Here is a 27,800-nt window from a genome sequence, read left to right as displayed (position 1 = left end):
AAGAAGAAGAAGAAAAATATGACCGGCCCACAAGTGCTTGGGATTTAGTATTAATTCATCGAAGTCAAACCTACCTAAACCTAAAACATGTTTTTAAAAAAAGCAAAAAAAAAAAAAAAAAAAAAAAAAAAGCACAAGTCCTATGCTTGAAATAAAGTTTTACTCGTCCCTTGTTTATTTATTAATTCATTATTACGCTTGCGTTGAAAAATCATTTCCCAATGGAGATTTAGAACAGTATCGGTTCAGTAAAGTGAGTGGAGCAGGCACTTAATGTTGATAATAACATCTAACGCGAATTCTTAACTATTTAAGAGGAGAACAGAAAGAGGAGGCGCTTCTGCTTTCGTACAAAACCAATACAACACAAACTTTTCCATGATCCGTGCATTTTATTTCTTTTAGATGAAAATTTTAAAAAAAGATACTAAAACACCCACTCCCCAAAAATATAATAAATAAATAAATAAATAAATAAATAAATAAAAACAAACCTTCATCGCTGGCAATTTGAGAAGAAATTGTCTATCTAAACATAATAAAGAAAGATAGATCGATAGATAGATAGATAGATAGATAGATAGATAGATAGAGAGAGAGAGAGAAAGAGAGAGAGAGAGAGAGAGAGAGAGAGAGAGAGAGAGAGAGAGAGAGAGAGAGACAAAAAAAAACCAACAAAAATTAAAAAAAAAACCAAAAAAAAAACCACAAGACCAACGTGAATCATGCTTGTCATGCTTTGAATTGTGTTGAATCCTTTAAAACATTTTTTTTTATTAAATCAACAAAAACGGTGAGAAATAATATCAAATGCCTTCCAAAAACAAACAAAAACGGCACGGTTGTTGTTGTTGTTGTTGTTGTTGCTGATATTATGATGATTAATAATAATAATTAGTGACCACAAAACAAAAACAGACTGTACCTTTACTAGTAAATTCCATCCCTTCAGATTCCAAATAAAACAATAAACAATAAAGTCATAACAGATTGAATCAAAAAGTATCGTCAATGGGATTGGATGAAAATGTTGCTGCTAGCTTGAAGTTCCAAGGAAAAACAAATTAACGATAAGTATTGAAAATGTAAACTTCAATTTATTAAAACGAAGACAAGATGCTGTGGATGTTTGTTTCCGGTTTCCCCTTCATCAACAAAACCCGATGAATGAAACACACTAAGGACGAATGAGAAATTTCTCCTTCGTCCTTCTTACTTCAACAGTTTTAAAATGACCTTAATGCCAATTTTGAGGTGTTTTAAACATAGAAGAGAAGGTAAGAATTTGTGTGTGTGAATTCTAATACTAATAATAAGTACTTTCCAGTGTATTGAATGAACAGAGTTATGGTATACACTATTCTCTCGTATCGTGGATGTTGGCAGCTATGTCGGAAAGTGGTTATTGGGAGGGAAGAAAGTAAATAAAAATGAAAAGAATATTGAATAATTGCAAGAACAGACAACGATGGGTCAGGGAAATTATCGAGTCTTTTTTCAAAAGGAATTTACTTTGGACAAACTGAGTAAAAAAAAAACAAACAAAAGAATAACAACAAAACAACAACAAAATTTTTTTTAAAAATATAAAAACAATGCGCTGTAAGTCAGAAACTATCTGACAGTCTGTGCTTTAACTCGGTATATTTTGGTAAAAAATTGACACAGAGGTGTTAGTGTGAAGTTATACCCCCCCCCCCCCCCCCACTTAAAAAAATTACTAAATACTACCAACTATATCAAATATTTTTACTAAGTACTACCAACTAAGTCAATTATTTTTACTAAGTACTACCAGCTATGTCAATTATTATTTTTACTAAGTACTACCAACTATGTCAATTATTATTTTTACTAAGTACTACCAGCTCGTATGTCAAATATTTTTTACTAAGTACTATAAACTATGTCAAATATTATTTTTACTAAGTACTACCAGCTATGTCAAATATTTTTTACTAAGTACTACCAGCTATGTCAAATATTATTTTTACCAAGTACCACCAACTATGTCAATTATTTTTACTAAGTACTATCAGCTATGTCAAATATTTTTTACTAAGTACTACCAACTATGTCAATTATCTTTACTAAGCACTATTTTTACTATGCACTATCAACTACATGTATGTCAATTATTTTTACCAAGCACTATCAACTATGTCAATTATTTTTACTAAGCACTACCAACTATGTCAATTATTGTTACTAAGCACTACCAACTATGTCAATTATTTTTACTAAGCACTACCAACTATATCAAATATTTTTACTAAGTACAACCAACTATGTCAATTATTTTTACTAAGTACTACCAACTATGTCAATTATTTTTACTAAGTACTACCAACTATGTCAATTATTTTTACTAAGTACTACCAACTATGTCAATTATTTTTACTAAGCACTACCAACTATGTCAATTATTTTTACTAAGCACTACCAACTATGTCAATTATTTTTACTAAGCACTACCAACTATGTCAATTATGATCTACATGGTATTTGAAAATATGTAACAACGATGCATCCATCCAACATTCTTGTCAGTTTGCACAAATTCATCTAAAAAAACAACAAATAAAACAACAACAACAAAAACCCCCAAAAAATAAAACAAAACAAACCCAGAAAGAAAGACCCCCGTACACCCTGCGGTTCATTCCATCTATCCACAAAATGCAAATGACGGCAATTGTTAGCGGTCACATAATAATATTATAAGATAAGAGTTAATAAACAGCTACTTTTTTTCCCCAAGCAAGCACGAGTCAGTAACCATCAAGTCAGTAACAAAGAGAAAGAAAAGGTTAATTTCTACAAGATGAGAAGAGACAGTTACAACCAGCCTCTGGTAGTCATACGTACATACACCTGTATTTTTGCACTCAAAAGTATTCAAAGAATGTAACAAATAAAACAATAATGATAACGATAACTGATGATGATAATAATAAAAATGATTTTTAAAAACAACAAAACAACTAAAGAAGAAAACATAAAAAAGCGACAAAGTATAAAAGCAGCAACTTACAGTAATTTTATTGTTATGGAAATTATTATCTATTTATTCCATTTTTATATGATTGGTTATTATGCTTTTGAACCTACTGAGTAGTGAGTCAGTCAAACCGAGTATTGATGCGGGTTATTTATAATACTTACACCTTCTTTAGGCTGTCGTCGTTGGTTTTTGGGTTGTGGACAATTTATAAATAGTCACATCGTTAAAACATCATTTATGCATTTTTAATAACATCAACAACAAAAATAATAAATAATAACGTTTTTCTTCTGTTATTCTCTTAAAGTGATTTCCAACACATTATAATTCAATGTCAAATGTATGTAGTAAAATGTATATTCTGAGGATTATATTCTTACAGCGCAAGCACCATTTCTCAATACATGCATCCCCTGATGAAATTTTACATCAACTCAACATTAAAATTTTAAAGACTACCACACACACACATACACACAAACACGTTTTAAAAAATAATAAATAAATAAGAATATAACCAAAGCTTGTATTTTTTAAATGAAATTTACTTCTGAGTTGAGTGATATCCACATCTGAGATTTTCCCTTTTAGGCATCTGTATGTTTTAGGGCGATGATAATGTATTGCAGTCCTAACTAGTATTCTAGTTAATCTATGCCCCTTTCAGGAGGTTGTATATAAATAAAAAAAGAAAACAGACCCCCCCCCCCCCAAAAAAAAAAAAAAAATAAATAAATAAATAAAATAGAAAAAAAACAACAACAAATAAAACAAAAAAACCCCAACAAAACCCACAACTTTTTATAATACATTCTGGGTAGCCATATGACAAGTCATCAGGTTCGATCACAAGGATGATTTTTTGGGGGGTTGGTTTGTTTTTGTATTTTTCTATTTCCGCTTTGCCAACCTTGTTTTTTTTTTTGTTTTTTTTTTTTTGTTTTAAGAACTAAAACGCTGATCTTTGAGACATTACCCTATTTAAAATGTTTGCATCTGACATTCCTTTCAGACTCCAAGTTTGAAGGAAAAATCCATTATTTTCTGCTCTTTATAATAATACAATCACGTGGATTGCACGACATGAAAAGCATGTAACATGGACCGATTAAGCTTACGATTTATGACAGATTTTAAAGCGTCTTCTACATTGTCCGACTCTATTTCTTATAAGCAACTTTTATATCTTGAAACTAAATTTTAATTAATTTTTTTTTTTAACCCGAAAGAGGAAAGAATAAAACGATATACTTTGGATAACACAATTTCATGTGATTTAGATCAAACAGAAATAAATTGCTAGAAGCGATAATTTTCCTGTGGATACTATTGAAAATAAGTGAAATGATGATATTAAAAATTGTTATGAAATTACGATTATGGAGATAAAAATAATATAAAAATACGGGGTTTTTTTTATCTTTATTTTTTTCCATTTATTATTTTATTTCTTTTTAACTATTTATTGATCTAGATAATCTTTTTAAAAATATTAGATATAACAAAACGGACAGATGAATTAACTTTTTACTTCTTAAAAAATCAAGCTACAAAGCTACAGACGCAAGCTTTCTCAGCTTGCTTTAAAAAAAACATTAACAGGTAAAACAATAACAATATGCATCATCAGCTAACAAAAACTGTAGGATTATGGGGGGAAAGATAGGAATATATATATATATATATATATATATATATATATATATATATATATATATATATATATATATATATTTCATTATATATATATATAATCTCATTCCTCTAAATCTACATTTTTGGGTCAAGATAACGACACGACAACTACACACTGATTGACGCTGCTGGACTCTGACAAAATGTGACCTACCATCTCATAGTGGTATTATGTCGGGGTGAACAGTAACTGGGAACTGAACATTGAATTTATGGCCCAACAACATGAACAAAACTCGGGGGTTTATTTCTATGTTTCTTGCACTGCAAAAATGCGATAGACTGGTATCCTATCCAAAGGGTAGCTAGCAAAAGCAACTGCTATTGTCCGTTTCAAGCTATAGAAACTGGGATTAAAACTCCAGCCTGTCAATGGGCCTAATAATGGGTTTAAAGAACTACTACTACTACTACTTCTACTACTCCTGTTCCCACGTAGCCAAAGAACCTATGTTGTTGTTATTGATTCTAAATTCATATCTTGGCATCCCAATGCATACCAACATAATACCTCTTTGAGTCGGAGGGTTAAAAATACATTTTTTTTTTCATTTTGACGACAACAACAACAACAAAAACAAAAAGCAAAAAACAAAAACCAAAAAAAAAAAAAAAAAAAAAAAAAAAAAAAAAAAAAAAAAAAAAAAAAAAAAAAAACAAACAAACAAACAAACAAACAAACGAAACCCCCCCCCCCCCAAAAAAAAAAACAAAAAAAAACCAAAAAAAAAAAAACCAACAACTTTTATTTCTAACATTGCTGGATTGAATGATGCTACCCTCGACTCTCTCTCTCTCTCTCTCTCTCTCTCTCTCTCTCTCTCTCTCTCTCTCTCTCCCTCTCTCTCCCTCTCTCTCTCTCTCTCTCTCTCTCTCTCTCTCTCTCTCTCTCTCTCTCTGTATAGGGGTGTGTGGAGGTGTGCGTGTGAGTAAGAGATTGTATGTTTGGGTTTTTGAAACTGTTATGAAACGTCGTCTTCATTTTGATGTTTATATATCATTATTTAATTAATATATTTTTGTCTACCTTTGTATTGAGTTTTTACTTTCAAACATTGTAAACCAAATGACAAATTACCATTTTTTGGGACAATAAAGATTATATTATTATTATTATTATTATTATTATTATTATTATTATTATTATTATTATTATTATTATTATTATTATTATTATTACTATTATTATTATTATTATTATTATTATTATTATTATTATTACTATTATTATTATTATTATTATTATTATTATTATTATTATTATTATTATTATTATTATTATTATTATTATTATTGTCATTTGATAATTTAGGCTCTCATCTATTTGTACACACATAAATTCTGAAACAATAACAATAATACATTGAAGATCGAGCACAATCTATGTCACATTGCACACACAAAAAGGCAAACGTAATAATATGACGACGCAACAATATGCACAGAGCAAGAGTTAAAAACAACACTTTAATTATAGAAACACTTTATCTTTTTTTTTCTAAATCTAACTTTTCCCCTCTTTTTACAGCTTAAACGATAGGGTTTCTACATAGATTTGTTTTTAACGATGATAATTGGATGTATAGAGTACTAGTATGTACCTTACATTTGTAAATAATTTAAAAAAAAACCCCAAAAAACACAAGAGTTTTAGTCGAACAAGGCACACACAAAGAAAATGAGTAGTTGGTACGTCGTTCTCCATTCAGATAATTTAAGAAATACTGGTGAAATGTAGACACGATACAGAAGTAAAGAGAATAATTTGTCTCTTCTGATGGTTGTAGACAAAGAGTGGGAGTCAAGGTTGGCAAAATTTGACATTTTTCTTCTTTTTTTTTCAACCAATGTAAAGCGCATTGAGCATTAACATAATTTTGAAAATGTGCTATACAAATGTCATCTATTATTATTATTATTATTATTATTATTATTATTATTATTATTATTATTATTATTATTATTATTATTATTATTATTATATGTGTGTTGGCCAAGGAAAACATACCAAATATCGCTGAACCTAGTTTCCATGTAGAGGGTTATGAAGGTAAAAATGACATTCTTAGGCCAAAATGATATTTCTTTAAAATACGATAATTTAACCATTTTTCTTCCATATCCTAAAAGCATTATTGTGTATGGTGTGTCTTTATATTTCAAAATATTTTTAAACGGGTAGGGTAGAAGAAACATTGCTTCGACATCTGCGTAAAAAAAAAAAAAAATTGACCCAAAATTTTGACCGAACTAATTTGATTCATGATTTAACATTAAAAGTTTGGCATGTTTGGTTTCATTATTATTGGCGTTATCTCCCCTACACTGTTAGCTGTTGTGCGCATGGATACTACTTTTTAAATGATTTCATGCTGATGATTCCATATCTCAAAAACTAATGAAGTTATTGATAACATTTAAAGACCATTATGATCAGGGATGATCGCTGACTGAAAAGATAACACAAACTCAAATTCAATGGGGCTGGGGGGGGGGGGGGGTGATTTGGTTTGTTTTCCTAGTCCAACACACATATTATAGTCAATGAAAACGAAGCAACGATGACACCATAACAAAAAGCTATATTTTAAAGTAATGTCCTTCATTTTGTCTATATAAATCACAGAAGTATTTTAATGCAGGAGAAATTCAAAACATAATTTTTCGTATGTATTCTTTATATTATGTTAAGTGTTTGTTTTTTGTTTTGTTTTTTTGGTTTTTAAAAAAAATTTAATTCTATTAATTTTTTTTTTTTTTTAAATTTTTGGTAACTCAAAGTAAACATCCTACTGTTTATATTGGATAACGAAACTATCACAATTTTGATCTGTATATCTTTCATTTTCCCCCAATATAAACAGTGACATAGTTTTTTTTGTTTAAAAAAAATATCAAATTAAGAATTTAAGTAGCAGGCACCGGTGTAAGATAAAGAACTGAACAAGCATGTATGAAAGGTGCCAGACAAAGCAAGAAAGAATAAAAATACCATCCACAAAAATCAGTCTACCTCGACTGGGGATCGAACCTCAGACCTTTCTGGTAGCACGTCTGACCGGCAATCAGAAGGTCTGAGGTTCGATCCCCAGTCGAAATCGACTGATTTTTTGTGATTGCTTTTTTTTCTTGTATTTCTATTCTTTCCATCTTTGTCTGGCACCTTTCATAAATATACACGTGTTCAGATCTTTATCTTACATTGTTTTTATCTACTATATGCAACACGGGCTACAAAGTGAATACATAAATAGGATTGCGATGATAATGAATATCACCTATGTCCAGGGTAATCATTGCTTACCTTATGAGAGGCATTGTCTGCCAGATCTCCCTGACTCATGCCTTGAGGAACGGATGAGTTGTTGACACCCAGGCTGTTATCTGTGTCTGTTTTCATGCCTTGGAAGTTGGGCGTACTTTTGGCCCCGTGGTCGTCGTCTGGGGAAGTGGTCGACGCAAAAATATAATTTAGTAGAGAGGAGGCCTTGGGAAAATGGTCTTGTAATAATAATAATAATGATGACGACGACGACGACGATGATGATGATGATGATAATAATAATAATAATAATAATAATAATAATAATAATAATAATAATAATAATAATAATAATAATAATAATAATAATAATAATCATAATAATCATAATAATAACAGTAGTAGTAGTAGTAGCAATAGTAGTAGTAGTAGTAGTAGTAGTAGTAGTAGTAGTAGTAGTAGTTGTAGTAGTAGTATTAGTAGCAGTAGTAGTAGTAGTAGTAGTAGTAGTAGTAGTAGTAGTAGTAGTAGTAGTAGTAGTAGTAGTAGTAGTAATAATAATAATAATAATAATAATAATAATAATAATTTTCTGGTGTAAAGTTCTTTGTAAGAGATTTCTGCATCCTATCCAAAGGGTAGCAAGTAATTGCAATCGTCAGTTTCACGCTGTGGAAATCGGGATAAACTCCAGCTCAATATGTCTATTAATGCCTCTGAAGCATTACTTCACCCCAACGTATTACCAAATTGAGGTCGTGGATCACAAATATTGTAAGCATTGACGTCTTCGTCAAACAAGCAGCTTCGAATTAAGATCATGGGAAGGCCACGGAGAAGAGTTAAAGAAGCTGATATACAGAGAAGTGATAAGACATGGAACGAAATGAAAAAAAATTAGCTCGGGGTAGAGAAGGATGGAAACTGTGGCCTATACCCAAACCCAGGATGAAAAAGACGATGCTGATGATGATGATGATGATGGTAACGATGATAATGGTGATGGTGACGATAGGATTGGTGTTACTGGAGGTTGTTGATGATGACGATGATGACGATGATGATGATGATGATGATGATGATGATGATGATGATGATGATGATGATGATGATGATGGTAATGATGATGATGGTGATGATGATAATGGTGATGGTGACGATAGGATTGGTGTTACTGGAGGTTGTTGATGATGATGATGATGATGATGATGATGATGATGATGATGATGATGATGATGATGATGATGATGATGATGATGATGATGATGGTGATGATGATTGAAAACACGAAGACATCGACATGAAAACGAGTCCGCCCAACCAGAACTTACGACCCTGGGTGGACATTCCTTTGGGTTCAGAATACTTCTTGCCAATGTCAGCCAGAGATCGGACGAAAGGCAGATGCATCCTGCTGCCCCCTTCCTCCTTGTGACGCCGTTTCTCGTTCTGGTGCCGATGGCGACACAAAATGGTGGCTCGCACTTGGTCGCGCAGATGCTCTTCCAGCTGTTTGGAAGCGATCATGTTGTCCAGGATGATATCTGAATGGTGGGAGGAGGGAGGGAAGGGAAAGAAAGAAAGACAGAAAGAGAGAGAGAGAGAGAGAGAGAGAGAGAGAGAGAGAGAGAGAGAGAGAGAGAGAGAGAGAGAGAGAGAGAGAGAGAGAGAGATGGGGGGGGGGGGGGGGGGAGGGAGAGAGAGATATATATATATATGATCATATCAATTTAACAATTCAATTTGCATATATTATGTATAAGAAGAACAAAATTACATTTGAATAAATTCATGAATAGCTCTTTCTTTATTAAAAAGTTGAGCACTATTATTTCATGTTTTCTTTTGTTTTTTTTTTCGGTTTTTTTTTTTCATTGCGTTGGAATGTTTGCATGGGTGAAATTTCAGAGGAGGGATCAATTTGCATGAAAGATTTAAAATAAGTAGGCCACCATTTTATACTTACATGACACAACAATAAGAGTCAAAATGCCGGCAGTCGATCATTAACCAATACCGGCCCAGACGGCACATGCCGTGAACTTTCACCCATGAATGTTTCATTCAATACACAAGTTCTCCATTATGAGACCAACTCGAATGTTATTTGGAGAGCATCTGGTATTCAATCATTATTTATAACCAAATTACCAGCATAGCTAGCCTATTATGCCGGTGAACTTTCACCCATGAATGTTTGATTCTACTCCCGAGCTCTCCATTATGAGACCAACTCTTGTGTTATTTAGATGGCATATGTTATATATGCTCTAAAGATGGCGTTGTAACTAAATGTTGCTGTGGAGAATCTACTGGTAGCAAGAACCATACAGTCTAAACATATCAAAACTGATTCAAAAGCCTAGACAAGTGACATGAAAAACGAGATGCATACACAGCAATATTTTCTATAATTGAACCCTACTTTTTGGTGTGAAATTTCTGGTTGTATTCCAAACTTAATAATCTTTATTCAATTAATAATTTAAAGAATGCCATTGATAAAGAACTTACCAACATAACATTTGAGTTCGATGAAAATGTAACACGACATTGGCTATTATTTGCATTTTGTTTATTAATCATAATTGAAACTCTAGAAGGTGGACATGTCAAATGACTATAAATAGCTAAAATTATACAATAATTCTTGACTATTACATTTATTTGTGTATTATTTAGATATTAAATTTTGAAAAAAAGTGATAATCTTACTCAAAATTGTCAAAATAACATTGAATGTTGTTATATAACTTTGAAAAAATGTCTATGCATGAAAGTCTCATAGAGCATTAAAAAATATTTATAGGCTATTTGCTCTTAACCGATGCTACTGATTGATATGCACATAAACTTTTTACAAGGGAGATTTAATCAAACAATTTTTGAACTTGTGTTCCAAGGTCCTTGCTACGTCAAGAACTCGGTGCTGGAAACCGACACAAGCTCAAAAGTTGTATGCTCCTATTTACCAGCAATCTGTTCAATGGTGGTAGCGTCCATCTCCAACATAACCGTTCCTTGTAACAGGGAGCATCTCAATTCAAACAGAGAATGAAGGGACAAAGTAGCGACGTGGGGTTTGGACCATCTCTCTCCTCCCTCTTCCACGTCTTCTTCAAACTTAATCCATCTGGAAAATTGGCAGAAATGAAATGGTTGAGTGAAATGGGTGATAATAAAGGTAAGAAGGCTATCCCATAGTTTTTAAAAAAAAATACAACGCATATGTTCATTTTAGTGCGTGATTATGTGGTCTTGTGGCATAACACTCGCCTTCGGATCGGAAGGTATTGGGTTCGAGTCTCACTTTGAGTGGTACACAGTTGAAATCTTGGAAACAGCTCTTTATTCATGTTATCTTATTGTACTAAGGGGTAAAAAGAGTACTGTTTAGCACTGTTTGGCTGTTTAGCAGCATTGTCTCTGTTGGAAAAACAAACAAACTGTAAGATCGCCTAACAAGTGTCATGTCTCGTCCCACATGGTTAGTGTTGCTATTGGCTGGGAACACTTTGGTATTAAGTATTATTTAGGTAACCAATTGCTTGTTAACGTTTCTGGACAACGGGACACTAGTTATAAATACTTTCTGCCAACTCGAACGGGTACAGCTACCCAATCACTGCTGTGTGGACAGAGGGATTTGTATACTACATGCCTTTTCCTATGGGAAATATGTCTGAATGGTGCCTCAATGTCGACTGGAGTCTCAAGGTTAAGAAATAAAACAACAACAACAACAATATAAGGAGCATCATCAGCACAGCTGATTCGTAACCTGCAGGTACCGAGTTCAACCACCCACCGCACTGGATGGCCTCAGGCGAATCATCTCGCCCTTGCTCACTTTGCAGCGCTGCACTCGCTATGACGACGACGCCTGCTTTATTTCAGTCTTTCTCTTAAAATAAAGAAAGACAAATTTCCCATTGGGGATTTTTTAAAAAGGGGGAATTTTATATCTATTCCTTTTTGTTGTTGTTGTTTCTTGAAAAGAATAACTCACTTATCAATTATAATAATGGGGGTCCCGATAGCTCAGTTGTTAGAGCACTTGCTTTACACGCAAAGGGATCAAGATATATCTCGGGTGCAGTCGAGATTTTTTCTGAGCCCCCCCCCCCCCCCCCCCCCCCCCCCGTCCACCCAGCAGTGAATGGGTAGTTGGGTCTGTTAAGATCTGGTAGAAAATACTTTACGACAGATTAAAGTCCTAGCAAAAGGATAGCAAGCAATTTCTATTGCCCGTTTCACGCTATTGATAGAATGAAGATGACGTCACTCACGCCTTTTTTATTGTTTTTTTTTGTGTTTTTTTTTGCCATCCACGTTTATGAGTGCTTTTCACTAAACTGTACGAACCAGACTATAAATGTTCATGGGTAAACATAGTTGTGTGTGTTGGTCAGTTATACTTCCGGATGGCAATGTTGTGAACGTCTTAGCCAAGCGGACACTATCTATAGATAGTATGCCCTTGGCTAAGAAGCTCATAACATTGCCATCCGGAAGTATAACGGACCAACATACAAAAACTGTGTGTATCCATGAACGTTTACAGTCCGGTTAATACAAATCAGTGAGCATTACTCATAAACGCGGATGGCAAAAAAACAATAATAAAGACCTGAGTGACGTCATCTTCGAACTATCTATAGAAACTGGGGTAAACTTCGGCTCTATAGTTCTTATGGCTCTGATGAACTACCATGACATGACAATGGCTTGGTTACCTGGCTGTTTCTTTCCATTCTTTTTCATCTCCAACATGTGAGAGCTCTGCCATTTCACAGAAAATGTCGTGGGCTTGATGTTCGTCATCCTCTTCCCCTAGAAGGAACTGGACTCGCTGGGACGGAGGGGCAGCTGTGGACGGGAAAGATGGGTATTGTGGTGACGATGGTCACGATGGTGGTGGTGGTGGTTGTTGGTGTTGGTGATTATGATCATGATGATAGTAAAGACGATAATGAAGAGGACGACGATGTTAGTGTGTGATGATGATGCTGACGATGGTATCGGTGGTACTGGAGGTTGGTGGTGGTGGTGGTGGTGGTGGTGATGATGATGATGATGATGATGATGATGATGATGATGATGATGATGGTGATGATGATGATGGTGATGATGATGATGATGATGGTGACAATAGTATTGGTGGTACTGGAGGTTGGCGATGATGACGATGATGATGATGATGATGATGATGATGATGATGATGAAGATGATGGTGGTGGTGGTGGTGACGATGATATTGGTGGTACTGGAGGCTGGTGGTGATGACGATGACGATGATGATGATGATGGTGGTGGTGGTGATGGTGACCATGGTATGGGTGGTACTGGAGGTTGGTGGTGATGACGACGACGACGACGATGATGATGATTATGATGATGGTGATAGTGACCTAGGGTATTGGTGTTACTGGAGGTTGGTGGTGATGATGAAAATGATGATGATGATGATGATGATGATGATGGTGATGGTAATCACGAATAGAAACATCAGTATCTCATCAAATTTGATGACTAAAAGATAAGCATACGGTGAGAGATAAAAAGCATGTAACACATTGATAGATACAAAGAATTTAACACATTAATAAACAATCAAGAAGCCAATACTGAAGGATTTAGCACAATAAATTCACATTTATCACATGGTAAATCTGAAATATACATTAATAATAATATAACGCTTAGATAGTCTTATATAGCATATAACCATGACTTTTACAGTGCTCGTCATCATCACTACCAAGGTAACATTTCAATGAAAAATACCAAGAAAACAATAATGGTTTTAATCTGCACATCCAACACAAACCATAAAGCTTTATTCATAAATAAATAAATTCAAATAATAAATCAGGGTGTGTTGTGTGCATTTGAATTCTTGTTGATATCACACAGGGTGTAACTTGAATCAACACTTCTAATGACACCAACCTATTGCCCCAATCCGGTACAAATGGATTTTGACCTACAAAAAAAAAAAGGATCAGAATCTAAATTGAATTTGATGTCGTTGTTACTTTAACAAAAGATTGAGTGAATGCATTATCTACCGAATTCATTCCCTTGATTGGTGGACAAAGAATATTTACAAAGGAAGACCTCTCTACACGGGACTGGTATCTCAGTATTGTGGTTTGTTTTCGTTGTTTTTTTTGTTTGTTTGTTTTTGTTTTGTTTTTTTTTTGGGGGGGGGGGGGGGGGGGGGGGGTTAATGAATAGTGTGGTTTTGTAAGTTTTGTCTACGCGTTGAAACCATGTTACGAGGAAAACTCCTCACATGGAAACAACATTTGACAACAACATTCAACCCTGACCATGCAGCTGTATATAGACTTTCCACATGGAGGAGTGAGACAATCATGCAAATGAAACCGTTGAAGATCCCGGAGAAGAACTGCCCTATGGAACTGAGCTCCCCAGGAATGAATAGGTAACACTGAACAGAGCACGGGCAAAATTTGGGAGAACATATGGAAGCATGAAAAAGTGGGGGCTGAATAAGACTAGCTTGTTTACACGTGGATGCCCAGATCAGACGATGGAGCACATCCATAGAGAATGCCAGAATGGGCCCAGCTGCACTGACCATGACCTAAGAGTCTGCTCCCCAGATGCTGTGAAGTGGGTTCGGTGTTGGAGCGACAAGCTATGGTGATGTACATTTGACAGGGTTTGATGATTTCGACGATTGAACAAAACTCGCAGATCACACATAACACATACAGTAAGAAGTAATAAGCACAATACTGAGATACCGTTCCTGTATCATGAGAGATATCGTGTTATTATCAAACAGTCACCGATCAGGGGACTGAATCAGGTAGCAAACGCATTCTCTGGATATAGACATACGTTTCATAACTTTGACGATAAAGTCAAATGTAATTATTTAAATCACCCAAACATAATACCCTTAGGAAGTGGTTTTTGGTCACATTAAATAGGCAATCTTTTAATGGAATTCAGCAAAGAGTCAGATTAAATAAACGATAATTCAATATAATAATAAATGATGGGAATAGAACTTGCATACACAAAAAGAAGAAAAAGAATTTCCTACTCTATCTAAATGCTAATATTAAACAAAAATTGTGTTAGGAATTAATATATTTCAGAAACGGTTTTTTAAAAAAATGTACCTATATTAAATTAGGTGAAAAAAAAATATATATCTAGTATTTTAAATATTTAGTATTACAGAAATGAATGGAACAGCTTCACTCAAACAAATAAACACATTAACAAACACGGAACGTTTCGGGCTCAAAACCCGTCTTCAGCCAATACTAATCACTTAATTTCCAGCCACGGAAAAAAGACATTATTTGTCACGTCTAGTCTCATTTCAAGATCGGACCATTTAATGTAAAACGACCAACATTTTAGGGATGCATTTAGGTTTTTTATTGTTTTTCTTATTGGCTGAAGAAGGGTTTCGAGCCCCAAACGTTCCTTATTTGGTATTTTTTGTTCTTTTATCGAAAATGTCATATTCATTTTTGTATAATATACTACTTGTAGCAGTTATCAACTACAAGCAGAGAATGGATCAAATAATAATGTACTACTGTCGTTGGATTCATGCTGAAAGTATTATCTACAACGAAGGTTAGCTTGAAAGAAAAAAAAAAAGGGGGGGGGTGAAATAAGTATTGGAAAAGGAGTCCAAAAGGAGGAATGAGAGAGAGAGAGAGAGAGAGAGAGAGAGAGAGAGAGAGAGAGAGAGAGAGAGAGAGAGAGAGAGAGATAATAACATTTTAAAAAAGGGGGAGTAGGGAAGGGTGTTGTGCCTCAAGATGGTTCATGCAACAGTGGAACAAGAGACAACAGCGATTAAGAAATACGGGGTTATAACAATGAGTCATACTACTAAATTTATGTTACGGATACAACATTGATGAAGGGATGATACAAGAAAAAGGAGACGGGGAGGGGCGCGGGGGGGGGGGGGGGTAAGAGAACGTTCTGTCTGCTTCTTCTATAATCAATTTACAAGTCTGTCGATCTATCTAGTCCTATACGAAATTGGCATCAAAATTGACCAATTAACTGCCGTACTCTGGAAAGACAAGTATTTGTAATTTTGGCCAGAAAACTCGTCCTTCAAATATCGGTCCATTTAAATGACCCTCATCTTGGAGAAAGAAAGAGAACCTCTAAATCCTGGGATTTCCTTGAAGACCTCTCAAGGTCCCAGGTTTGAGAGTTTTTGCCAAGACGAAGGTCATTTAAAATCGACGGATATTTGAAGGACGAGTTTTCTGGACATAATTTTTAAATACGTGTGATTTCAGAGTACGACAGTTAATTGGTTAAACTCAACGTGAGATTCTCGAGCTGTGTTTCTCACAGAATCCGCCCAGCCTAAATCTCGTGCACACATCAGCATGCAGCCCTACCACACCTACCTACTCACAACCCAACATTCATACAATCAAGCACGACACGGACAAATAAACACCTTAAATTACTGGAACTCTACAGTAGAAATAAGGTCCAAAATGCAATCATGACGTCATGTCGGTAACGAAATAAAAATAATGATGAACATAATAAAGGTAAATAAAGGAGGTGCTAGGCTGGCTAAATCTTGAATTAATCATGAAGAAAGGACGTCCGTAATGCCAACGCAGGGAAAATCTATTTATCCAACACGTCCTACAGTGTCTATTTAATTCACCTTCCCTTCTCTATACTGATCCGTCCTTCCATCTTTCCGTCCGTCCGTCTGACTATCAGATCCTTCTATCTATCTACCTATCTATCTATCTATCTATCTATCTATCTATCTATCTATCTATCTATCTATCTATCTATCTATCTATCTATCTATCTATCTATCTATTTAAGTATCATTCTCACCTCATTTGATTTTTTTTCCTCCTACGTGATTCAAGGCAATTTCCCTCTACCAAATCTATCTACCTATCTATCTAGCGTTGTCAGCATAAGAACATAAGGAGAGAAAAATACATTGTAATATCTATCTATCTATCTATCTATCTATCTATCTTTCCATCTATAGCGTGTGGAGTCGATCAATCAATCAATCAATCAATCAATCAATCAATCAATCAATGATCTACCCATACATCCATCTATCTGTCTATCTATCTAAAAGACAGAGAAAACTGTCTCGAGAGAAAAGATGAAATGAAAGAAAACGTGGAGGGAGAGAAAAAAAAAGTTAGGGCGGAGGGGGAAAGAAGCGCGCGGGGGGGGGGGGGGGGGGGGGGGGGGGGGGGGGAAGGCATGTGTGAGAAGAGGGAACAATTGAATTTGCTGAGAACATAACAAGAGAGGTGAAGAGTGGACGGAGGGAGGGATGGAGGGAGGGAGGGAGGGATGATTCTGATCGATGCAGTGTTATTTCTACTCGCCCTAGGGCACACCACATCGGGTATCGCCGACTGAATGGCATACTTTGATTTTTTTATTATTATTATTTGTTGTTGTTGTTTGTGTGTGTGTGTGTTTTTATTTCTTTATTTTATCAGCGTTTTAATCATCTTCTTATTATATCCTTCGCCCTCTGCGTCTGGTGTCTATTGTGTTTGTTTGGTATTATTTATTTATCCAAATATTTATTATTGGTCGTGACGCCATGGCAACGGGCAAAATATTCCCGTCGAGAAGAGTCTTTGATAAGAATGGTAATAATGACGATAAGGATAGTGAGAACGGTAGTAATAATAACAACATCAACAACAAAAACATCAGCAATGATGATGGTGATAATAATAATAATAATAATAATAATAATAATAATAAATAATAATAATATAATAATAATAATAATAATAATAATAATAATAATAATAATAATAATAATAACAATAATAAAAACAATAATAATAACAATAATATATAATAATAAAATTAAATAATAATAATAAACAATAATAATAATAATAATAATAATAATAATAATAATAATAATAATAATAATAATAATAAGTAATGAAAATAATAATAATAATAATAATAATAATAATAAATAATAATAATAATAATAATAATAATAATAATAATAATAATAATAATAATAATAATATAAATAATAATAATAATAATAATAATAATAATAATAATAATAATAATAATATAATAATATAATATAATAATAATAATAATTAATAATAATAATTTAATAATAATAATAATTTCAAGGAAATCAATTTGCATCAACCTGAAATACAAATACTATTTCCACAATGACCTTCTTAATATTAATACATTTTCATTCAAAACGTCTTTCAAATTAATGTCTGCACATCTGACAAAACAAAAAAAAAAAAAAATTCTTTCAATTTTGACACCAATGGACCCCCCCCCCCCCACACACACACACACATACAAACAGACAAATAATAAATAAATATTTTCTATACTAAATCTTTACCTCATGATATGTAGATTATATGTAATATAATTGGGTGGATTGATATGTATTGTTCTGTCTGTTAAATTTGATTTTTGATTTTGATGCGGGCCAATGCCTATTCTTAGATCAACGCCTCTTCCCCTCCCCCCTCCCTTCTGTCTGTCTCTCTCTCTCTCTCTCTCTCTCTCTCTCTCTCTCTCTCTCCCTCTCACCAAAACAAAATCTCCTCTAAGTTTCGCCACGTGCTTTCCTTCCCCATTTCTAAAAAAAACAAAACATATTCTCTAAGAATGCAATTCCGCAATGGTACTCCCATTCCCCTATACCCCCCCCCCCCCCCCCCCGGCCGCACACACACCCCTCCTTCCTCGCTCATTCCCCTTTTATACTACAATGACAGGAGCTTGCACCCATTTCTAACTTCAAAGTTCTCTCTCTCTCTCTCTCTCTCTCTCTCTCTCTCTCTCTCTCTCTCTCTCTCTCTCTATCTCCTCCTCCTCCTCTTCCTCCTCCTATCACCCCCCCCCCCACCCTGTCTAAGCTGCCCATTCCCCCAATCTTACTCTCATTGGATCAAACGAGAATAATTCAATTTGTTTCCTCCCTTAGGGTGACTTAAATAATGGGGTGGAAACTACGGTACACCAAATTTGGATGTGTTTTTCCCTTCTTTTTCTTTCTTTAAAAAAAATGAATATTGTTGTTGCTTCTTTAGATTTGTTTCTTTTCTTTTTTGTTATTTTTTAAATTAAAAAAAAAACAACAAAAAAAAACAAAAAAACAAAAACAAAACAAAAACAAAACAGGAGTCATGCTTGTCACACCTTAATGGTAGGATCGTTTTATTCTTTTTTTTTCATGATTATTTATTTATTTATTTTTTTTTTTTTTTGTGGTTTATGTTTTCATGAATCTAACATTAAGAAAATCAGTTCTAATTTTTACTCCCAATATTGTAAAGCGTAATAATTTCCACTGCACGTAATATTATTCTTCGTGTCAGAATGACGTCACATACTAAAGCCTTTTCCAATATATATCGTTACTTTGTTTGTTTTTGGTTTAAAGGGTTTTACGGCGCTTGCAACACGATAAGGTTATATCAGCGCCAGTAAAAAGGAAGAAAATGGGATAGTAAAAAGTTATAGAATTACAATAAAAGCGCCCAAGAAAAAGGAAGAAAACGCTTAATTAGCTCAAATAGGAAACAAATCTAGATTCCAAGAGCACACTATCAATGTACTTAGTTTGAGATCACTTAAATGTCTCATACAGACACAAGCACAGGTCCCTGCTAAGAGGAATACACTCAAATGTTTACAAATTATACTGCAAACAAAAATAATGTAATGCACAACAGAGAGATGATTTACGAGGAAAAAATATCATCTCCCAAAACTATAACTATACATTCGACTGTTTATCTCCCAGCCAAGAACTCCGACCAGGGTCAGGACAAAACCAAGTAATCTCATTTCAAGACAAAGACAGAAAGCAATTGAAAAAACAGATACAGGGGGAAAGAAGACACAACAATGACCTCCCTGCCCACTCTGGGATGTCGGGAACTCACACAATATCGTTATTTCGATCATTTCCTCTGCCTCACCACAAGTAAAGCATTATTCCCATTAAATATCCATTGACCTTTTAATAAAAATAATATTTATCAGGTCCAATTCTCATTGGGAATTTTCTTTTGTGGTGGATTGTCGTCCTTCATAGCCATTAGGCTCATGGAGCCGGAAGTTGTTTGTTTTTATGGGGTTTACAGCACTTACGACACATTTAGGTCTTATCAGCGCTAGTAAAAAGGAAGAATATGGGAGAAAATTCTGGAATTACTAGTAAAGGTCCCAAGAGCAAGACAGATAAAGGGGGCTGGTTCAAAAAGGGACCAAATGTAGATTCCAAGAAAACACCATCAAAGTACTTAGTTTGAGATCACCTAAAAGTCTCATCCAGACACAAACACAGGTACCCACGAAGAGGAATACAGTCAAATGTTTACAAATCATATGTAATATGTAAACATAACATAATACAGTGCATAACGGAGAGATAATTTACAAGACAAAACATATCATCTCCCAAAACTCTATACATTTTACTGTTTCCCTCCCAGCTAGGGTATCTGGCAAGGACAAAACCAAGAAATCTCATTCCAAGGCAAAGACAGAAAGCATGTTGGAAAACAGATGTAGGAGGATAGAAGACACAGTAAGAGCCTCCCTGCCCACCATGGGAAGTCAGGAACCCCACCCAGGACTCCTGGCCTATGTTATGAGACAAACAACAAGATACCAAAATGTGTGGTTACAAAAAAAAATCCCTTTTTGTCAAATGTGGAAACGATGTATGGAGTGGATGTTGGATGTGGAAGTAAGAGGCGGTGGTGACTTTAAGAGTGCCAACTTTATCCGGAGTCTATTGCAAGTTTTAAACTCGAACTCCAATCGTGTTCAGCACAGTCTGGCTCACCGTGAGATGATAGGAGTAGTAAAATAGTATTGAGTTACATAATATATTGGGGGAAAATGCTACTATACACTACAGAACACAAGGATAAGATCGATTAATAAGAAGCAACAAACATCCAATGAGACTTCGATAGTGCTGCAGCATTATTAATAACAAACAGAAAAAAAAAGCTTTCAAGTGTTCTTTGGACGCCATTGTTTTTCACTATATTAAACCTCTTTTATCACTCACTGTACAAAAACAAAATATTTCCAAAAGAAAAAACAAACAAACATGGAATGAGACTTCGATAGTGCTTCAACTACGACGTCTTGTATGATATTATCTATAATCAAAACGACTGGCTGTAATGTACGCTGAAGACAGGTTGGGGAAAGAAGTTGTGAAACTACCCCCTCCCCCTCCCCTCCCCCGTTATAAATAGATAACACATTAAACATAGAAAGGCTAAAAAAAAGTTGAGGACTTCACAATATTATGGGATGTCAAAAGAAGAGGTGGGCTTAATCCGGCATTATTAAAAAAAAAGTTTAAAAAAAAAAGTTTCCAAGTGTTGTTTGGACGCCATTGTTTTTCACTACATGAAACCTCTTTTACTATAATGGGTTAACACGAGACACTGTTATTGGTTAAGAGAGTGTGTGTTTTTGTGTGTGTTTATGTGTGTGTATGTGTGTGTCTGTGTGTGTATGTGTGTTGTGAACGAAAGTTGGCTTGTTACTGAATTATTCTATTTATTTATTTATTTATTCTTTTTTTTTTAGGTTTAAAGTATGAGAAAAAAAATATTTGAGTTTTGAAAGCATGTGGGATAGTCCGTACTGTAAAACATCCAATTTATACATAAATTAGATATAAAATAAAACATCCAGAAAATAACAAATAAATATTAACAATATAAATAAGAACAACAATAATTACAGTGGAATCCGGATAAGGCCAACACCGCCGGACCAGAAATAATATTGGCTGACTTTTTAACATAGCTCGAAGTTATCCATGCCATTGTGGAACACGCTTAGATAAAGGTCAGAAAATTTTGGGCCGGCAAGAAGTGTTGAATTTAAGCAGACGTTGACTATAAGAGTGTTGGGTTTAAGAGGATTCCACTGTATCATTCACATTTCAATTCTAGGTACTGGGGAGAAAAAAAAAAAAAAAACCCAACGACGAATGAGTACGAGTGGAACAAAGAACATCGTAGAATTGGGGAATAGCTGAAGTCGTTGGTGCCAATATCAAGTTTTTCTGTTTTTTTTGTTTTGTGTTAGTTTCTTGTTTTGTTATAAAATGCTTTATTCCATTTTATGGGGGGGGGGGGGGAATGAGGGGGAGAGGGGGGGAGAGAGAGGGAGGAGAAGAGAGAGAAGAGAGAGAAGAGAGAGAGGAGGAGAGAGAGAGAGAGAGAGAGAGAGAGAGAGAGAGAAAAGCAGAAGAGAAGAAGAGAGAGAGAGAGAGAGAGAGAGAGAGAGAGAGAGAGAGAGAAAAGGCAAATTTAATTGAGATCAACAAGACAAACAGAAAAAAAACCTCTGCGAGCAAGGCTTTGAACATAGGCAAAGAAACCAATATAAATATCTGCTCTGGTTTTCAAACTCGTAGCCTCCTGTTCGCCTGCTTAGCATTACATAAGAGTAGCTTTGTGGTCTTGTGATATGGCACTAGCCTTCGGACCATTAGGTCCCTCGTTCGAGTCCCATTCTGGGCGGCGCCAAGTTGATCTGTCACCGCACTCACAGCATTGTAAAATGAGCAACTAACTGGTGGGTAGCTGGGTTATCTATTCGTAAAAGAATTGCACAACCACCTCACAGGCTAGGCGCCTTGTCACATCCTACGTGTTTGTTTTTAAGGGTTTTATGGCGCTTGCAACACATTCGGGTCATATCAGCGCCAGTAAACAGGATGAGCATTGGATAGTAAAAACATTCTAGATGTACAGTTAAAAGGACTTGAGGAAAAAAGGTAAGACAAAGGGGAATTGTAGAAATGGGGAACAGGTGTAGATTCCAAGAGCACATTATCAGTGTACGTAGTTTGACATCACCTAAATGTCTCACCCAGACACCAGCACAAAATCCCACTAAGAGGAATACACTCAAATGTTTACAAATCATATGTTACAAAATAAAATAGCAGTACATAACAAAGAGATGATTTACAAGGGAAAAAATATAATCTCCCAAAACCATAACTATACATTAAATTGTTTCCTTCCCAGCCAAGGACTCCGTCCAGGGTCAGGACAAAACAAAATAATCTCATTCCAAGACAACGGCAGGCAGCGATTGGAAAACATGCACAGGGGATAGAAGACCCAACAAGTACCTCCCTGCCCAGTTGTCTCATCCTACATGAAAAGCCTTGCTGATGGCTTGGCATCCTTTGTAAGGCGATTTGAGCACGTGTATTGGATCTTGCGCTCTATAAAAACCATAGCACCCCCCCCCCCCCACACACACACACACCCTTTTTTTTTTTTTTTTGGTATACCCAGACTATCAGAGGACAAGTACGAGTTAGCTCCCTTCCTTTTCTTTCTTTTTCCCTGTTTTTCCTATTCTGTTTTGATTTTTACTTGTTTTGTTTGTTTTTGTTGTATTTGCTTGTTTGATTTGGCACCAAACGACTGCCCGCCTACCCATTTCGATACCAATAACACACAATAAACACACCAATACCTTTCTCTTTGGGTTGACCGTGTCCTTGTGGTTGAAAAGCACAATAAGGAAAAACAAAAAAAAAGAGTGAAAGGTTATAATAATATAGACTCGATAGACACGACGACATTCGGCAGACACTCCTGATATGTCAGTTGGTTTGTTTTACTATTCATAGGATTGTAAGAAAAGAATAGAAATGATAATCAACAGTACAAAATCTTAAAAGCTTTGGGACGCGTGTTGTGTACAATAATATATCACTATTACGGTCTCACCTACCAAAAATAAAAACAAAACAAAAAACAAACAAACAGAAAACGTGGAAAAAAACAACAACACAGACTGATAAATGCATTAGCATAATATCTGCCAACATTTCTGCGGATCAAAGAAAGAAAAAGGAATGAAACACATAATAATAATAATAATAATAATAATAATAATAATAATAATAATAATAATAATAATAAAATAATAATAATAATAATAATAATAATAATTTTTTTTGTTTGTTTGTTGCTTTAGGTCTCTTCCAACACAATTGAGGTTATATGAGAGACCGCTGAAACAAAAAAACAAGCAATCTAACAAAAATAGTACAAATGTAAATCAAAATCATAACCTAAAGATATCATAAGCTAAACTATAAATAACCAAGAACAAACAGGCAGAAGATTTACAGAAAAAAAATCCCCTGTCAAAAATACAATCACAAACCAAAGAAGCAGGATAGGCTAGTAACGAGAAGAAGAAACGACATCACTATCGGATCGTACACCCATGCGAACATCATAGGTATATGATTCAAGGGTGATGCTCCCATCCAACCACCCGCAATAATAATAATAAACAGGTGATTGGTTGCATGGCGACGAAATTTCGTCAATACAAACAGTCTGTATCCGTTCACGTGTATTCAGATATTGACGTAACGAGAACATGCAAACTTGCACACGGATACACATAAACAAAATTAAAAACATAAACTCCCTATCTCTATCTCTCTCTCTCTCTCTCTCTCTCTCTCTCTCTCTCTCTCTCTCTCTCTCTCTCTCTCTCTCTCTCTCTCACACACACACACACTCACACTAAAACTCGCGCATATAATATTTGCACACCTGTATCCACAAACAAACCAAACAACCAAATAAACAAACAACAAACACACGTTTACGCATACGTAACATCAAATTATAATTTAAAAATACATGATAAATTCAAAGAATTACATCGAGACGGTCTGGCTATGAAACAAAAACGAATTATCAATTGTTTGAGTTTTTCTCTAAAAGCCGCTTGACATTTTGCAATGCAACACACCGACATCCGAATGAAAACATTGAATATCAAATCAAATCTAACATGTATGAACAATGACATGTAATATTGTGCATAGATTCCAAATCCCGTACGTACGACAGTACACACAATACACAGTGACCAGTAGTTATCACAGCCGTACTCTGGAAAGAGACGTATTTATACAAATGGCCAGAAAACTCGTCCTTCAAATATCGATCGATTTCAATGACCGGCATCTTTGAAAAAAAAACAAACTCTAAAACCTGAGACTTCGCAAAGTCTTACTTAAAGTCCCAGTTTTGAGAGCTTTTTGTTTTGTTTTTTATTTTTTTGTTTGTTTGTTTGGTTGTTTGGTTTTTTTTTCCAAGATGAGGGTCATTATTCAAATCGATTGATACTGAAAAGTCAGGCCGAGTTTTCTGGCCAAATGTTTACATACGTATTTTTCCAGCAGTGTGCAGCAGTGAATTGGTTAAAACCCCAAACCCTGTACTATAATAATATTATGTAACAACCATTCAATAGCACAGAGATAACATGACCACTGCAAGCAGATCTCTCTACTAATAATGAAATGGATGAATAATTATTATCACCATGATGGACATGACACCAAAGCAACGTGTACATATATGCAGGTCTGACATCCGAACCCACTTATGGGCCAAATTTAACGTTGTTAATGGACAATATTTTGCGTCATATTTTTTTAGATTTCCATTACAGCAATGAATTGGGTTATCAGACCTGCAAATAAGTGGACGTCGTCTTCTAGTACAATAAGGGACCACGGGCCATGATATTTTATTTGGCAGAAGAATAATAGTAAAGTTATGGTTAAACAATAAATAAATATAATAATGTGATTTTAAAAAAAAATCCCTTTTTTTCATCCTCAAGGATTTTTGTTTTCCGTGCGGTCTAACTCGAGAAAAGTCTGAGATAATCCAGTAGTAGGTCCCAGTGCAGCGTCTACAAATGAGCAAAAGGAGCTATCTGAGTTTCTTGGTAAAACGTTGTACCTACGACTCTTACCATCAGAATGGACATGACACCAAAGCAACAATGATGACGATCTGAACAAGTGTGTATGAAAGGTGCCAGACAAGAAAGACAAATACAAGAACCAAAGAAAAAAAAAAAAAAACATCCCAAATAATCAGTCGGCTTCGACTGGGGAGCTCGACTGATTTTTGGGCTTTTTTTTTTCCTTGTATATTTCTTTCTTGCTTAGTCTGGCACCTTTTATTCACACTTGTTCAGATCTTTATCTTGCGCCGGTGAGCGCTCCTTAATTTCTTAATTTGATATCATTTTCAAAGCAACAATGGCTGCGAGTACAATAAGAGGCCGCGAACCATGGTATTTTATAATTTGACAGAAGAATAACATTATATATTTTACTCTTATTGACCGAATTGGATATCAGTATCCAGATGCTGTCGTCCATTGGATCCAAATCAGTCTTGGTAAAACGTTGTACGACTCTTATCATCAAAATGGACATGACGCCAAAACAACAATGGCCGCTAGTACAATAAAACGCCACGTACCGAAAACCATATACTTTCGTGTATGTTGTGTCATCAAATTGTATGAATTATTGGCGAAAGCCTACGATTAAATAAACTTGAAACTCGGTATTTTATAATTTGGCAGAAGAATAACATTATCTATTATAATCTTAAAGACCGAGTTGGATATCATTGTCCAAATGCTGTAGTCCATTGGATTGAAACCAGGACTCATTGGAGGACATACTATTTGTTTTCTTCTACTATTCTGATCTCCCCGACTCAGCAGGTTTAACAAGAGATCGGATAGCTGGATATGACAGGAGCCATCGTTAACATATCGCCTGACACTGATCCAAAAAATGACGTCAAAAGACAAGTCTTTGGCCACAAAAGAAAACAAACCGTGAGTTGTACTCAATAGTTCAACCAATGGAATCACTTGCTTCCTTGAGTTCTACTAACGAGAACTCACAAGACGTTGCACAAACCTTAAAAATTACGTCAAACTATAAGTCCTAGAAGGTTTTAGTGTCAGGCTATAAGTTAAAGATGGCTACGATCTGACGCAAACAAACTTTAAACTAATTTTTTATTTAAAACGTTCAAGACTAACGTCAATCAAAGAGAAGCAATAATTTGTTATTAATTCAACGTTCCACGCTAAAGAAATAGGTGTTCTGTTCTTCAATAAAAAATAATTAAAATCAGGGCAGGGGTCCAAATTATTTCTTACATTTCATATTAAATTTCTGCCAACGAGTACAGAATTACTGGCAAATCTAATAAATGTAAAACTAATTTTTACAGATTGATATACGCGTAACTTACACGTTTTTAGATTAATTAAGTAAAATTATATCACCCGTTGACTCAAAAGACAAAATCTGCTCGGGCATAAAGACGTACCTACCCATCATAATAATAGTCAGTTGGCGCGGTCTGAACGTCCTGTTGCCAGATTCGATTGCGCGCATCTTCAGACGTTAAAACCGGACCTATTTTGATAGCAGAGTTGGTGGCTCAAAAGATTTGTCTCGAGCTATGTTAATTTCCACAATACGTTGTATATAATATTTAAAATAGATGACTGTCTTCGTAATAGTCTTTATTTTCCCGCAATTATCGCGGCCTCTCCACTAGTATAATATAAATATTAATATAAATAACATTTTCGAGCGCCAATCTCCACCGAAGATAATCAACTCCCAATTTGCTCACTTGGACAACATGGGTGATTCCTGTTGACATCAGACATCTTGTTTGATGAATTATCCATATTCCTTGGTGGAATACCTAGGCGACGATATCTTATGATGTTGTGGGGAAAGGACTTTCTATTTATTTTTAAATCTCCATCTAACGATGGTCCCACATGAATACGTCTGTATTTTCAAAATGAGACAGACTTAGAATCGGATTAAGTAAGTAATCATACCCATCTATTTTTATAAATTTAGCTTCCGCTTTTCTT

The 27,800-nt window shown here is 34.8% G+C and overlaps 1 protein-coding gene across 14 annotated transcripts in view; it reads right to left on the bottom strand.

Moving 5' to 3' along the window:
* Nucleotides 1–27,800, bottom strand: part of LOC144959095 (sodium-driven chloride bicarbonate exchanger-like) — a 205,350-nt gene that overhangs the window by 48,961 nt on the left and 128,589 nt on the right. For 9 of the 14 annotated variants that reach the window (XM_078891497.1, XM_078891490.1, XM_078891487.1 and 6 more), the window contains 4 exons: nt 12,698–12,830; nt 10,934–11,094; nt 9,293–9,505; nt 8,004–8,140 (listed from right to left, as the gene is read on the bottom strand). In XM_078891497.1, the coding sequence (XP_078747623.1) occupies nt 8,004–8,140; nt 9,293–9,505; nt 10,934–11,094; nt 12,698–12,830 (644 nt within the window). Of the gene's footprint in view, nt 1–925; nt 947–3,165; nt 3,178–8,003; nt 8,141–9,292; nt 9,506–10,933; nt 11,095–12,697; nt 12,831–23,528; nt 23,553–27,800 lie in introns of all 14 variants that reach the window. The other 5 variants (XM_078891485.1, XM_078891495.1, XM_078891486.1 and 2 more) reach the window with 3 other exon arrangements.

Source organism: Berghia stephanieae, chromosome 13, assembly GCF_034508935.2.
Source record: "Berghia stephanieae isolate SIO BIC M18660-M18661 chromosome 13, UCSD_Bste_1.3, whole genome shotgun sequence".
Lineage (NCBI taxonomy): Eukaryota > Metazoa > Mollusca > Gastropoda > Nudibranchia > Aeolidiidae > Berghia > Berghia stephanieae.
Note: the sequence above shows the minus strand (reverse complement) of the source record. Positions and strands in the feature narration are given on the sequence as shown.